Consider the following 13,870-nt stretch of genomic DNA (forward strand, 5'->3'; position numbering starts at 1 on the left):
AGTCATACTACCCATTAAAACCTTGCTGTCCAATCGTTTCTTCACAATTTTTCCCATAGGGGATTTTAGAAACACTTCAAATAAGGGCTGTGTTTTGTCTAGGCATACCCTGACATGGCGTTTTGATAACCACGTAAATCTCTAGGACAAAGTGACTTTTATCAATATATTTGCCTGTATTTACACCAGAAAAATGAAATGCTAATTAGCTGATAAAATGGCTGTCATAAAGAACTGCACATGCCATGATCTGGGTGAGACAGCCGAATCGAGGCAAAGGTATGAATCTCTGTAATAACTATCTAATGTTAGCTAAATGTAGTTGTGAATAAATTGGGTATATTTCTTTAAATTGACAATTCTGTGAACTGTCTCGTGCAAGTTTTATATTGACACAATACATGTTAGCAAAGGTGTCAGCTAGAGATGACGTGCAGGATCTTGCAGGGATTTGTAGTCTTGCATGATGTCTACATTTGTGCTAATTAGCATTTTTGAATCTGACAGTAAATAGAGATGTGTATGTTGATAAAAGTCACCTTGTCCGAGAGAGATTGTTGTTTTATTTTTTTACCCCTTTTTCTCCCCAAATTCATGTTATCCACGTTACATTGCTGCAACTCCCGTACGGACTCAGGAGAGGCGAAGGAGGTGCGTCCTCCGAAACACAACCCAACCAAGCCGCACTGCTTCTTGACACAATACTTAACCCAGAAGCCAGCCCCACCAATGTGTTGGTGGAAACACTACACCTGGCGACGTGTCAGCGTGCACTACGCCCGGCTAAACCCTCGCCTAATCCGGACGACACTGGGCCAATTGTGCACCGCCTCATGGGTCTCTCAGTCGTAAGCTGCGACAGAGCCTGGACTCAAACCCAGAATCTCTAGTGGCACAGCTAGCACTGCGATGCAGTGCCTTAACCACTGCGCCACTCGGGAGGCCCGACGAGAGAGATATACATGGTTATCAAAACGTCACAGTAAGCCTACACGAAACAGCCCTTATTTTAAGTGTTTCTAAAATCCCTTTTTGGAAAAATGAATAGTGGAAAAACAATTGGAACCATTTCTGTTTGACCGCTAGGTTTCATGGGTATTATGACACCTCCACTGTGGGTCTCTACTTTCCTCATGCAATCCAGGAATTGTGCACAAATCGTTGCGACATGGGACCTTGCATTATCATGCTGAACCATGAGGTGATGGCAGGGGATGAATAACACGACAATGGGCTTCAGGATCTCGTCACTGTATCTCTGTGCATTAAAATTTCCTTCGATAAAATGTCATTGTGTTCGTTGTCTGTAGCTTATGCCTGCCCATACCATAACCCCACCACCATGGGGCACAATTGCACGCTCCCTCAATTTGAGACACCTTTGGCATTGTGCTGTTTGACACATTTTAGTGGGCTTTTATTGTCCCCAGCACAAGGTGCATTTGTTGAATCAGCTTGTTGATATGCCACACCTGTCTGGTGGATGGATTGTCTTGTAGAAATACGCACTAACAGGGATGTTACATTTAAGATAAATAAGCTTTTTGTGAGTATGGAACATTTCCGGGATCTTTTATTTCAGTTCATGAAACAAGGGACCAACACTTTACATGTTGAGTTTATATTTTTGTTCATTGTATATAATACCATATTTTTTTGTGAGAAAACCATCAGTAGAGTTGAAAATGCAAATGTATTTTGCCTTTGGTACATCACACACAGCCTTTAATCTGCAACAAGTCATTTGATGGAAACAACTCTGCAGCATATTATTTTTATGTGGATTTTAGAATATTTGCATGAAAATCTATTGCCAATTGGATCAAAACCTAGCTACAGCTGGTTACATTTATTGGAGGTAGGCCTATATGCTATGGTGCGTTCAGGGTTGGATGTCCGTTCAAAAGATGTTTCCCATTCGGGAACTCGTTTTTTCCCTAGTTCCCAGTTGTTTTGTACTCGGAAATCTCTGACTTCAGTGCGTTCATGACAACTGGGAACACGGGAAGAAACGAGCTCCAACTCGAGAACTCAAGACTCTCTTTAGAACTCCAATTTTCACACTTGAAGATCACTGACGTCATGATTTTACCTCTTATTTTCCCAAATCCCAGTTGTCTTGAATGTACCAATAGTCCACGGAAATGTGGACCAGTTATAAAGTTTGACATTTCCGAGATTCCTTGTTCAGATTATTACATGAACGCAGTAATAGCCCACATTTCTGGGAGGTACAGACCTATCCCACAATTCACTCCGGAACATGTATTCTATGGTGCCGAGGAGGACTATAAATCTGCAAGTGCCCGAACAGCGGTCTTTTTTTTTTTGCAGACATGAGAAGGAAAGGAGGTCCGCTTTCGTTTATGGCAATAGTTGCTTGCGTTTATGGAACTTGGAATGGAGCCAGTTGTTGGCTAGCTAGCCTTGCTCCGGCCAAACGCTGCGGCGGTTAGTTTCTTTCCGCATTGAAGTAGCTATTTAACGTTACCAAGTGAACAGATCGGTAGAATTGAGTTTTAGTCGTCAGGTAAGACAAATGGCTAAAGCATTAAGTGGTAAGGAAGCTCCTAGCTAAACAATAAACAAAAATAAATCAAAACCAATGCTGCCTCTAGCACTGGCTAAAATGTATCTAGATAAGTAATTTAAAATTACGTCCAGCTAACAGTTGTGTTGCATTGGCAGCCATTTACTAGTTTTTGCGATAGGTTACCAAGGTTAACTAGCCTGTAAAATGACTGAGAAGTTTCACATGCAAGGCCTAGATGACACGTGGTGGCGTGAAAAAGATGGGCCGAGTTAAATACTGTAGCCAAGCTGGCTAGCCAATGTGTAAAACCGAGATGGATACCATTTGTTTTAATGCAATAACGTTGTCGCAACTCATGCATACCATGTCTTTACCCTCACAGGTTGTGCCACCATTCAGGTCTTCAGACATGGGAGGGCTGCAAATGGGAATGACACGATCCCCCTTCAAGGTAGTTGTCTCCCACATCCTCACATTAAAAATGAAAGGTTAATTAGGTTTTCGTGATTAGGTTGTTTTAGTAATCCAGCGGTAGTCAGCTGTACAGGCCAGCCAATGCCTGAACTAGTGTTACACTGCTGGAAGAGGAAGGCTCTGCTAGCGTGGCCTGGTCCAGCAGACGCTGTTTTAGTGGCTGTTGGTACTGAGCTGTAGCAGAGCTGTGCCCTTCTGAGAGTGGTCTGCACCTACACACGGGGGCAGCCCTAGTAGAAGGGTTAACAAATATACAATTAAAGCAATCCATATGTGTAGATACTTTATTTGAAGTCCTGACATTAATGACCTCATCCTTTTCATTTCATGCAAGCATGCGGACTGAATGAATTGCATCAGATCTTCAGGTGAGCATAAATAACAATTTTGTTTATACAAATGTGATGTACTGTGCCATGATGCTTATTTAACACATCATTCTTATTGTATGGTGAAGATAATTAATAAAATAAAAAAACTGAGCACTATTTAAGGCCTGTTACTGTTTACCAAATGTTTTACATAGTTTCAGGTATTGTAAGTTGAGCATTTCCTTTGCATTCCAGGAAAGCATGTGCCGTCAACTCCATTGAAGGTGATTCAACTCTAGTCAATGCGTTTTGAAGGTGAGGATGGCTCAGTAGTTATAGCTAAACACCATGAACATGTACTGTGCATAGATGAGAGCGTTATAGCTTTAACCCAGCTTTCTTACTATTGGTGAAGACATTATGTTCTAACTCTGAGCACAATTTCTAATGGCTGGTATTGTCTACACTGTATTTATCTACTGCTCACTAGGGTTCTTATTCCTCTAATGTAGACTAAGCATGGATCTGCTGGGACTGGATTGATGGTTAAATGGAAAGGGTATTAAAGGTGAGGATGGGAATTGTTATAGCTAAACATGTACTGTGCACTGATGAGAGCTTTACAGCTTTAACCCAGCTTTCTTACTGTTGGTGAAGACTTTTAAACTCTGAGCACAATGTAGAATGGTTCATATTTACATTGTAGTCCTACATGACTCACTGTTGGGACTTTAGTCATTTTATTCATTTGCATTTCAGGAAAAACACGATTTGGTGGACTGCTTGCATTTCAGCAGGAAATTATCCAGGTAAACTCCATAGCTGATTCTGAATTATTATAGCTACAAAAACATGTACTGTGCAGAGCTTTATCGCTTTAACCCAGTTTAACTGTTGACTTTGAAACTGAGATTGTGCACATCCCCAATGTCTGTTACTGTATACATTGTATGTGAAGGTAATGTACTATATATAACGTCTACATTGATTTTGAAACCCTAGTGCCGTCATGAAAATGCACTGTGCGGTGATGAGAGCTTTATAGCTTTAACCCAGCTTTCTTACTGTTGGTGAAGACACTATGTTCTAACTCTGAGCACAATTTGTTATGGCCTCTAAATTGTATTTGTATACTATAAATAAATTGTAGATTTATATTAGACTAAGATTATTCTTAACTTCCTGTCTTTGCATTTCAGGAATACATGTGTGTTTGACATTCAATTGAGTTGAAGCATAGGTGAGGATGGTTAAGAATTGTATCTTAACAAAATAAACATGTACTTGCAGTGAGTTTATTGTATAGTGAAGAACCTTCAGAAGATTGGGCACAGATAATGGCTCGCTCCCTATGTTATGTCTTCTTACTGTTGGTGAAGACTTAACTTACACTCTGAGCACAATTTCGTAATGTCAGTTACTGTCCACATGGTATTTACTTGGGACTAATTGGATTCCTTTATTTCTGGTAGACATGCAGATTGTATGGAATGCGACAACTCCATTGAAGGTGAGGCTGGATCAGATTTTGTTCCGCTAAATCAATTATCACCTACTTATTGTTTAGTGCAGAATCTATGTAACCCTGAGCACAGTTCTTCCCTGAATTGCTCACTGTCTACATTCTCGTCTTTGTCTTCCAAAGACAGAGAAAAAGCAGGAAGCTGCTTGGACAGTAATTGATGCCTGAACTTTATTCAAGTTAATGTACCTATAAGATCTTAAGGCAGTTTATATACATTTTTTCCCCCAGGGAGAATAGAACATGACTTCAGTTCATGTAGTTGATCTACAACAATCTGACTAGTAGAGCTGAGATGCTTGCATTTGCAATATGTTGAATGTATATTGATGTGTCAACAGGATTGTTTCTTTCTGGACTTGGGTGGGGAACTGAATGTTACATCCTGCAGATTCACGAAACTCCAGGCCAGGCTGTTTGGCTCAGCCGCCACCAGCTGTGTTCACATGGCCCTTTGATACATCTAACCCTGGAGTGTCACTGCATAATCCTCTTGTCTTGCAATGTCAGTGGTTTCTGAACAAATGTACCACATAATGAATTGAATGTATGGTCCCAACTGCATAGACAGTGGAACAGTGTCAAGCGGTGAACAATAAAATGGACTTTTGTAAATGTATTGTCTTTACTTCTAATTTGATTTTGGTTAATAGCATTGAGGTTTCTATTGAAATAATGATAACTGATAACCAAATGATCTTTTCACAAACAGGCTGTGGGGATTTGACTGGTTATAGTGAAGAACTGTAGTTCTTACATTGATGGCAGTTTGTTATATAACCAAACCAGGGCCATGTTGAGTAACTGCCTGTTGCAGATAAATTTTAGTCTATGATGCTGATGTAATTGCCTATTCTGCATGGTTTCTACATGGGCTATTTCTAGCTGAACAGCCTGTTCTAACCCCCCTTGTCAATCTAAATTGCCTGCCATGTATCCCTATCTAGGGGTGGGAGAATGTAGACTTTCTATATACACAGTGAAGTTATACATGCTGTGTAGAACTTTCATTCTAAATATATATCCACTTTGTGGATGTTTAACTGGTAGGCCTGAACACCAATGATACTACTTACAAGGAGTAGTTGTGGAGTGGTGCCAGGAAGTGACCTTAATATCAATTAAACAAAAGAGCTGATTTTTGACTTTTGGAAACTGCAGCGAGAGCACGCCCTCGTCTACATCGAGGGTGAAGAGCTTCATGTTCCTAGGTGTGCACATCCCTGACAACCTGAAATCATCCTTCCACACAGATGGTTTGAAGGTACAACAGTCTCAACTCAGGAGGCAGAAATTGAGGCTTTGCCCCTCAAACCCTTAGGGACTTCCACAGATGCACAGTTGAGAGCATCCTGTTGGGCTGTGTTGCCGCATAGTACAGCATTTGCACCGTCTGCAACTGCAGGGCTCTCCAGAGGGTGGTGTGGTCAGCCCAACGCATCGCTGGCGGCTTGTTCACCCCGCAACTATCTGGAAGGCGGAAACCGTACAGGTGCATCAAAGCTGGAACCAAGAGACCGGAGGAAAAACGCCTTCTCCAGGCCATCAGGATGTTAGTCACCGCTAGCCTTCCCTGGACTTAATCATTGTTGCTAGCTTCACCGGTACTCTACCCTGCACGTTTAAAAACTGCTGCCCTTGATGTGTGCATAATCATTGAACACTGGTCACTCTGTTTACCCACTTCCTATGTATACTGAACAAAAATATAAATGCAACAATTTCATAGGAAATCAGTTGATTGAAATACAATCATTAGGCCCTAATCTATAGACTTAACAAGACTGGGCAGTGGTGCAACCATGGGTGGGCCTGGGAGGGAATAGGCCCATCCACTTAGATTCCAGGCCCACCCACTGGGGAGCCAGACCCAACCAGTCAATTCGTTTTTTTCCCCACAAAAGGGCAAATACTCCTCAGCAGCACTCAGACGATCTCACAGGTGAAGAAGCAAGATGTGGAGGTCCTGGGCAGTGTGGTTTCACGTGGTCTGTGGTTGTGAGGCCAGTTTGAGGTACTGGCAAATTCTCTGGAAATGTTGAGGTGGCTTATGGTAGAGAAATTAACATTGAATTATCTGGCAACAGCTCAGTTGGATATTCCTGCTGTCAGCATGCCAATTGCACGCTCCCTCAACTTGAGACATCTGTGGCATTGTGTTGTGTGACCAAACTGCACATTTTAGAGTGGCCTTTTATTGTCCCCAGCACAAGGTGCACATGTGTGAAGATCATGCTGTTTAATATTGGTATATCACACCTGTCAGGAGGATTGATTATCTTGACAAAGGAGAAATGCTCACTAACAGGGATCTAGACATATTTGTGCATAACATTTGAGAGAAATAAGCTTTTTATGCGAATGGAACATTTCTGGGATCTTTCATTTCAGCTCATGAAACATGTGACCAACACTTGCATTTATATTTTTGTTCAGTATATATACTGTATTCTAGTCAAGGCTGATCCTATATAACTACTGCAGTACACGCCTTTTCTATTCATATGATGTCTATATACACCATTATTTACATATATACTGTATATATTTATATTCTGGACTCTGACATTGCTTGTTCTGATATTTCTTCAATTCTTTTCATTTTTGTGTATTGTCTTGTATTGTTAGGTGTTACTGCACTGTTGGAGCTAGAAACATAAGCATTTCGCTGCACCTGCGATAACATTCCGCAAAATATGTATACACGACCAATACATTTTGAATTGATACCGTGTGTACGGTCGTGGCCAAAAGTTTTGAGAATGACATGTATTCATTTTCACAAAGTCTACTGCCTCAGTGTCTTTAGATATTTTTGTCAGATGTTACTATGGAATACTGCAGTATAATTATAAGCATTTCATACGTGTGAAAGGCTTTTATTGACAATTACATGAAGTTGATGCAAAGAGTCAATATTTGCAATTTCTTTTTTTTGTTTTGAATTTGACCCCCTTTTCTCCCCAATTTCGTGGTATCCAATTGTTAGTAGTTACTATCTTTTCTCATCGCTACAACTCCCGTACGGGCTCGGGAGAGACGAAGGTCAAAAGCCATGCGTCCTCCGAATCACAACCCAACCAACCATGCACACTGCTTATTAACACAGCGTGCATCCAACCCGGAAGCCAGAAGCACCAATGTGTTGGAGGAAACACAGTGCACCTGGCGACCTGGTTAGCTCGCACTGCGTCCGGCCCGCCACAGGAGTCGCTAGTGCGCGATGAGACAAGGATATCCCTACCGGCCAAACCCTCCCTAACCCGGACGACGCTAGGCCAATTGTGCGTCGCCCCACGGACCTCCCGGTCGCGGCCGGCTGCGACAGAGCCAGCCGCGACCAGAGTCTCTGGTGGCACAGCTAACATTGCGATGCAGTGCCCTAGACCACTGCACCACCTGGGAGGCCCCTTTAGGTGCAATCTTACTGGCAGCAATATCCTTGCCTGTGAAGCCCTTTTTGTGCAAAGCAATGATGACGGCACGTGTTTCCTTGCAGGTAACCATGATTGACAGAGGAAGAACAATGATTCCAAGCACCACCCTCTTGAAGCTTCCAGTCTGTTATTCGAACTCAATCAGCATGACAGAGTGATCTCCAGCCTTGTCCTCGTCAACACTCACACCTGTGTTAACGAGAGAATCACTGACATGATGTCAGCTGGTCCTTTTGTGGCAGGGCTGAAATGCAGTGGAAATGTTTTTGGGGGATTCAGTTCATTTGCATGGCAAAGAGGGACATTGCAATTAATTGCAATTCATCTGATCACTCTTCATAACATTCTGGAGTATATGCTTTGTGAAAATGTATATTTGTGTCATTCTCAAAACTTTCGGCCAGGACTGTAGAGGTCATGTGTGCTGCACATGAATTGAATCGACCCGACCCGGAGGGGGGCGCCCGTGCTTTGCTGCAGCGCAGCGCTGTCCATGAGGAGCAGAGCTCGATCCGGTCCACGATTGGCCAATGGAATAACACATCTGTTCTTGGATATTTCTATACTGCTCCTCATGGCAAAAGGATGCAGAAGGGCACACCAGGGATGAGGTGAGAGAAGTAAGCCCGAAAAAAAAGTAAAACCGAAAACTTGACCATTAGGCCTACCTGTTATTTACCTTTTTTTGCGAGAACAGATTTGTTTGTTAAACGTTTTATTAGACAGTATTTTGCCGCGATGTCATTGATATGATATGATATTGAAGTAAATTTGATTGACATTTCCCGCGTGGAGGATAACCTGAATACCAGTATACTTTATTGTACAAGACATTTGATTAATACGTCAGACTTTACAGTGAACCATTGTGTTTACAAACATTTTGTGGAAAGCATCTGCCTGGCAGAGGACAACACGTGAGTATGCCCACTAATCTGCGCTCTTCACTCAAATTGCGTGTGTATGATCATTAAATTATGTCAGTGTGGCTATGTAATTTAAACGTCATTGGGTCAACTCAATCAAGTCTCTTGATGTTATACGGTACTTTTGTAATTGAATTCTCTATTTTGCCGATTTTCTTCAGAACAGACACAAACTGCAGTTTGCTGAAAATGTTCTCTAAGGACGGATGTCTGGCTGTGTGTACAGTGATATTAATGATTCTAACATCAAGCGAGGCTAGAGGTAAGATAAACTGCTTATTATCTTACTGTAGTGTTACTACATTGTAACATTGTCCCGCAAATAACCCAATGAAATGTGGAAAGAGTTATCATGTTTCGTCTGTCCTCATTGATGTACAAATACTTATGAAAATGGATATCCATATGAAAATCTGAATAATACATGTGTGACTCACATTTTTGACAGATAATATAATCTTTTAAACGTTATTTTTTGGCACCGTAGTCTGTTTCCACAGACTATTGTCAGTGAATTTGTTTGAGAATGTTTGTGTCTGCAACACTGAGAGACAGAGTCTACACTCCACCTAGAGTGACCTCTTCTATCACATGTTTAATTCACAGGAATTTATTTAACAATTCTGTGAACTCTACTTGGCTTCCAACCCCACATTCAAATTTGCCCTAAGGTCAACAGAAACAAAAAAATCCTCTCAGTGGTAATGTGTTTAATGATTAACTGCGCACCCAGAGAGAGTGGCCCTGTGCCGTGTTTACAGACAAAACACAGACCATGGGGCTGCACATAAATGTGGCTTTTGAAGAAGCCCAGTTTGCATCAGCGGAGTGAGGCCGTCAGAAACCAAACAAGCATGCCTTTTCTTGGAATCGTTGCAGGAATTTAGAGGTGCATAAGTTTGTATCTCCTGCCAAGTTGAAGAGCAGTTAGCGTACATCAAAGCAGGGCTGATGACACCTACTGGGCTGTGTGCGTAAACCAGGGGAAGAAGTCTTGCTTTATGCAGCGAGGAGTTGTTTGCCAGGCCTCTGTGATCCTCTATTATACCCTGCTGACTGTACTAGACTCAGGGTCACTGGCATTGCAATTTCCCCATGGGAAACATTCTTTTCACACCACTTCGATACCGAAGTGAGTTTTTTTAGCAGGTTAGGAGACTGAGGTTAAGGTTAGGAAATGGGTTATAGGGTTAGCGAAAATGCTCTCCTAACCTGCTTCGAAAATCACTTTGAATCGAAGTGGCATGAAAAGAGTGTGTCCCATGTCCCCATAGTGGCAGGAAATAGAAACTGCGTTCAACATGCAACGAGCCCAGTCCAAGGGGAATGGCTATTGGTTGTTTGATTTGAAACAACATTTTATTTTGTATTGTAATATATATTCTACTGGAATTCCCTTTTGATGTTAATATGGAAATGAATTGACTATGTGGATTTGAGTGTGATGCAAATGTTTCGAAATCAGGTTCAAGGATTTCTTGACCGTTTAAAAAACAACAACATTTTATTCAGTTCAGTATGACACCTGTGATATGTTTTAAAAGTTGGCCCCTACTGTAGAATTCTCAAACTATTGTGTCTCATGGTTTTAGTCTATCATCATCCAGGTGGGCTGTAACTAAAGCTACCTGATCACATTCAGAGAGGCCACCACCACCACAAGACATCTGGGCAAATCAGATAGATCTTGACCTTACTCTGTGGAGTAATCAGTCCATTGTTTTCTCTGTTGACCCTGGTATCTGCTCACTGCACTTCTTTCACATTGTGTGGCTGTGTGTGTGTACGTGTGCTGGAGTGGGTGGGTGGTAGAAGGAAATACACGCACACAATCTGTGTTGTCCTTAGATTGCTCCTTTCCTTTCTGCCTTGTCGGAGTTATCCTAGGAATGCCATGTCAGAGCCCAGGACGTTATGCAGTGTGTGTCTCTCTCTGGCAATGTAGATAAAAGGTGTCATGTGGGACGTCTGAGTCTGGAATGGGTGCATTGTAAAGTGTTGCTTGTGATCCAGGTGAGAGATGCAGCCTATTGGGTTTCTTCTCAGTTTTAGGGATTGTTCTGGGCTAGCCTGATACACAAATACCTCTTGTTACTCCGGTGGGTCAGATCAAAAATGGACAATCCTAATTTCATTGAGATTTTTTTTCTCCCAGCAGAGAAAGTCATTTTTTGAAGGGCTTCCACTTATCTGCATGAGTGTGCTTGACATAACTGTTATCATACAGCGTTTCCAGTTTCGCAATGAAGGTTTAATCCAAAGTTCAGTTTTCCCATTTTCACGGTAGGTATACTCAACTATTCAAAGTTATGACTCCCAAGAGTGCTATAAGCAGGGCTCGCGAGAGAAAGTCCAGGCACCATGCATGCGATTTGCCGCTGATAAAAACAAGTTCATGCTGGCTGGCCCTCAATGAATGAAGAGTGATGCAGGAGCTAGGGCACCTTGGATGGGATACCATAGATACGCTCCACACACCCGCCAACGGAGATAAAGTGCGAACACAGCCAGTTTGCGGAATGTTCTGGCTCCTCTGTCTCCCTCATGCCGTCACATAGTTCCTGTTCCTCACTGGCTCGTTTTGACATTTGGATATGAGAGAAGTGGCCCACATTGACTGTGAGTGAGCCTCCCACAGGTGCTAAGGCTCTAGCTAGCCTAGCTGCCAACCCAATGCAGTTCAGCCCAGCCCCCCCGGTGCTCACCTGTTCTCTCACCCAGCGTCATGGCTCTGTGCCGGGCTATCACAGCTCCAGGACCAGCATGCTCAGATGGGCCTGGTGATTGCTGGCTTGGCTCTGAGCCGATTTGAAGGACCAAGTCAAGCAGACCGTATCAAAAGCTAATAAGTCGGAAGCCGTTTGATTTATGTACTTCCACTCAGCAGTACAAAACTCTCTGAAGAAACAGTGTTTCTATCTCAGACTCAGACTCAGCAACAGCCACATGCTTCTTCTTTTTCCTTTTTTCTTTCTTGGACATCCATCAAAGAATCCGCCTTGCGCTTAAGCCTTTCAATCTGAAAATGGTTTTGAGGAGTCTATTTGGTGTTAAATGAGACATAGTAACATGCTGCATACTGCACGGTGAGGGAGTTTGTGTCATGGCCCATGGCCTCTCCTCTCAGAGACCTCACAGCACAGAAAGGCCTTCTGGCCACTCAAGATCCCTAAACAACCTTGTAACAACTTAATAAATACAAGATTATTGGATTCAACTGATAGGCCAGGAAATTAAGCCTGGCTTGTGGCTGTTTATTTCCAGTTCAGGTCATCCATCCTGTCAATGCTGCAATAAGCAGTAGTCTACTACTTAGTACACTCAGTGATGAAGTCTTCTGGGGCTGTAGTAGTACTAAACAGAGCTCCCTATCACTGCTGTGGGCCTCTCTCACCAGGTGTCATGCTCCTCCAGCTCATTAGGCAGATAATGGTGGATAATATGGCACTGCAGGCCTCCTGCTTATCACAAAGCCTGGCTGCTGATTATACACAGCCTCTGCTGGAGCAATGGGGACTAACTGGAGACTGGAGACTGGGTTGGCTCAGCAGCCTTTGATGGACAGCAGCTCAGTCTGACACAATTCCACTTGTTGAGTAAAATTCCAATTATATCTGTGATGAGTCCACAGTGTTCTGTCAGTTTTCCTCTGTAGCTCCCTTATCTTCAGAACATCATCAGTGCTCATCTCTTTCCCTGATCCATCTGAGTGCTATTTGCTAGTACCTCTTCCAGCTGGATGTCTGATTCTGCGCAGGGTTGAACGTGTGCACACAGTTAAACAGTATCAGATGCCCGTCCAGTCTTCACACCGAGGACTTGACTGTTCCAGAAGAACGATTAGGGTTGCAAAGGGAGAGCATATTAATGGAAACGTTCAAATTTACCAGTAAACTATGAGATTTGATGTAATCTATCACAAGACATCTAGTGGCCCTTTTGGTTATTTCAGATTATTACAGGTGTCTGTTATAATCTCTGGCCCTCTGTGTGGATTTATCACATATAAAATATATGAAATAATTAAATAACATGATTTTAAAATAAGAAATAGAAGTAAAAAGCTGTAAAACACTGTCCTAAATATAAACCATAAACAGTGAATACCATTGGTGTTTAATATGAGGGTTTCAGCATGAAATATATTTTTACAAACTAAGATTTATTTGACTATTTCAATATGTATTTGTTGGGAATGTTTTGGCATCAAACTGGTGTCAGTTGGAAGTAGTCCCAATAGTTGGAAGTTGCAGAGTTAAATGAAAATAATTCCATTGTTGATGAAATGCTTTTTTCATTAATTTGGCTATTTTCTCTTGAACCATATGGTCTATCTACTAGAAACTCATGGACAATATGGACACCGATATAATAAATGAATACTGTATATTAATCAATGTTATTTTAAGTTATTCAAGTATACATTTCCAAAGTTTGATTTTCTTTTAATGTCACATGTTTTGTAATAATGGTCGGAACAAGGCGCAGCGTATGTAGAGTTCCACATATTTATTAAAGACTAAAGTGAAACTTTAGCCAAGAGAAAACAAATAAAGAATAAACGAAACGTGACTAACAATGCAGTGCTAACAGGCAACTAAACATAAACAATATCCCATAACCCACAGGTGGGAAAAATTCTACTTAAGTATGATCCCCAATTAGAG

The 13,870-nt window shown here is 41.9% G+C and overlaps 1 protein-coding gene, 1 long non-coding RNA gene and 1 other non-coding gene across 5 annotated transcripts in view; all 3 read left to right on the top strand.

Moving 5' to 3' along the window:
- Positions 1 to 2,308: 2,308 nt before the first annotated feature.
- Positions 2,309 to 5,457, top strand: LOC121840341. Of its 2 annotated transcripts, none has more exons than XR_006079515.1 (9): positions 2,309 to 2,558; positions 2,916 to 2,984; positions 3,342 to 3,375; positions 3,574 to 3,633; positions 3,831 to 3,886; positions 4,078 to 4,127; positions 4,518 to 4,558; positions 4,791 to 4,828; positions 5,182 to 5,457. It is a non-coding gene; the product is annotated as an uncharacterized LOC121840341 (long non-coding RNA). The 2 variants fall into 2 exon arrangements; XR_006079514.1 differs by having other exon boundaries at positions 2,309 to 2,530.
- On the top strand, positions 3,058 to 3,257 carry LOC112221298. The gene has a single exon (XR_002949007.1). It is a non-coding gene; the product is annotated as a small nucleolar RNA SNORA74 (small nucleolar RNA).
- A 3,383-nt stretch (positions 5,458 to 8,840) lies between the features above and the next one.
- The window catches only part of LOC112220696 (fibroblast growth factor receptor-like 1), a 62,227-nt gene continuing 57,197 nt past the window's right edge, over positions 8,841 to 13,870 (top strand). The window contains exons 1-2 of one of the 2 annotated variants that reach the window (XM_024382536.2): positions 8,841 to 9,194; positions 9,365 to 9,465. In XM_024382536.2, coding sequence (XP_024238304.1) covers positions 9,393 to 9,465 — 73 coding nt within the window. In that variant the 5' untranslated portion in view covers positions 8,841 to 9,194; positions 9,365 to 9,392. The remainder of the gene's footprint in view (positions 9,195 to 9,364; positions 9,466 to 13,870) is intronic. The other variant, XM_024382537.2, reaches the window with a different exon arrangement.

This window comes from Oncorhynchus tshawytscha, linkage group LG21 (genome assembly GCF_018296145.1).
Source record: "Oncorhynchus tshawytscha isolate Ot180627B linkage group LG21, Otsh_v2.0, whole genome shotgun sequence".
NCBI lineage: Eukaryota > Metazoa > Chordata > Actinopteri > Salmoniformes > Salmonidae > Oncorhynchus > Oncorhynchus tshawytscha.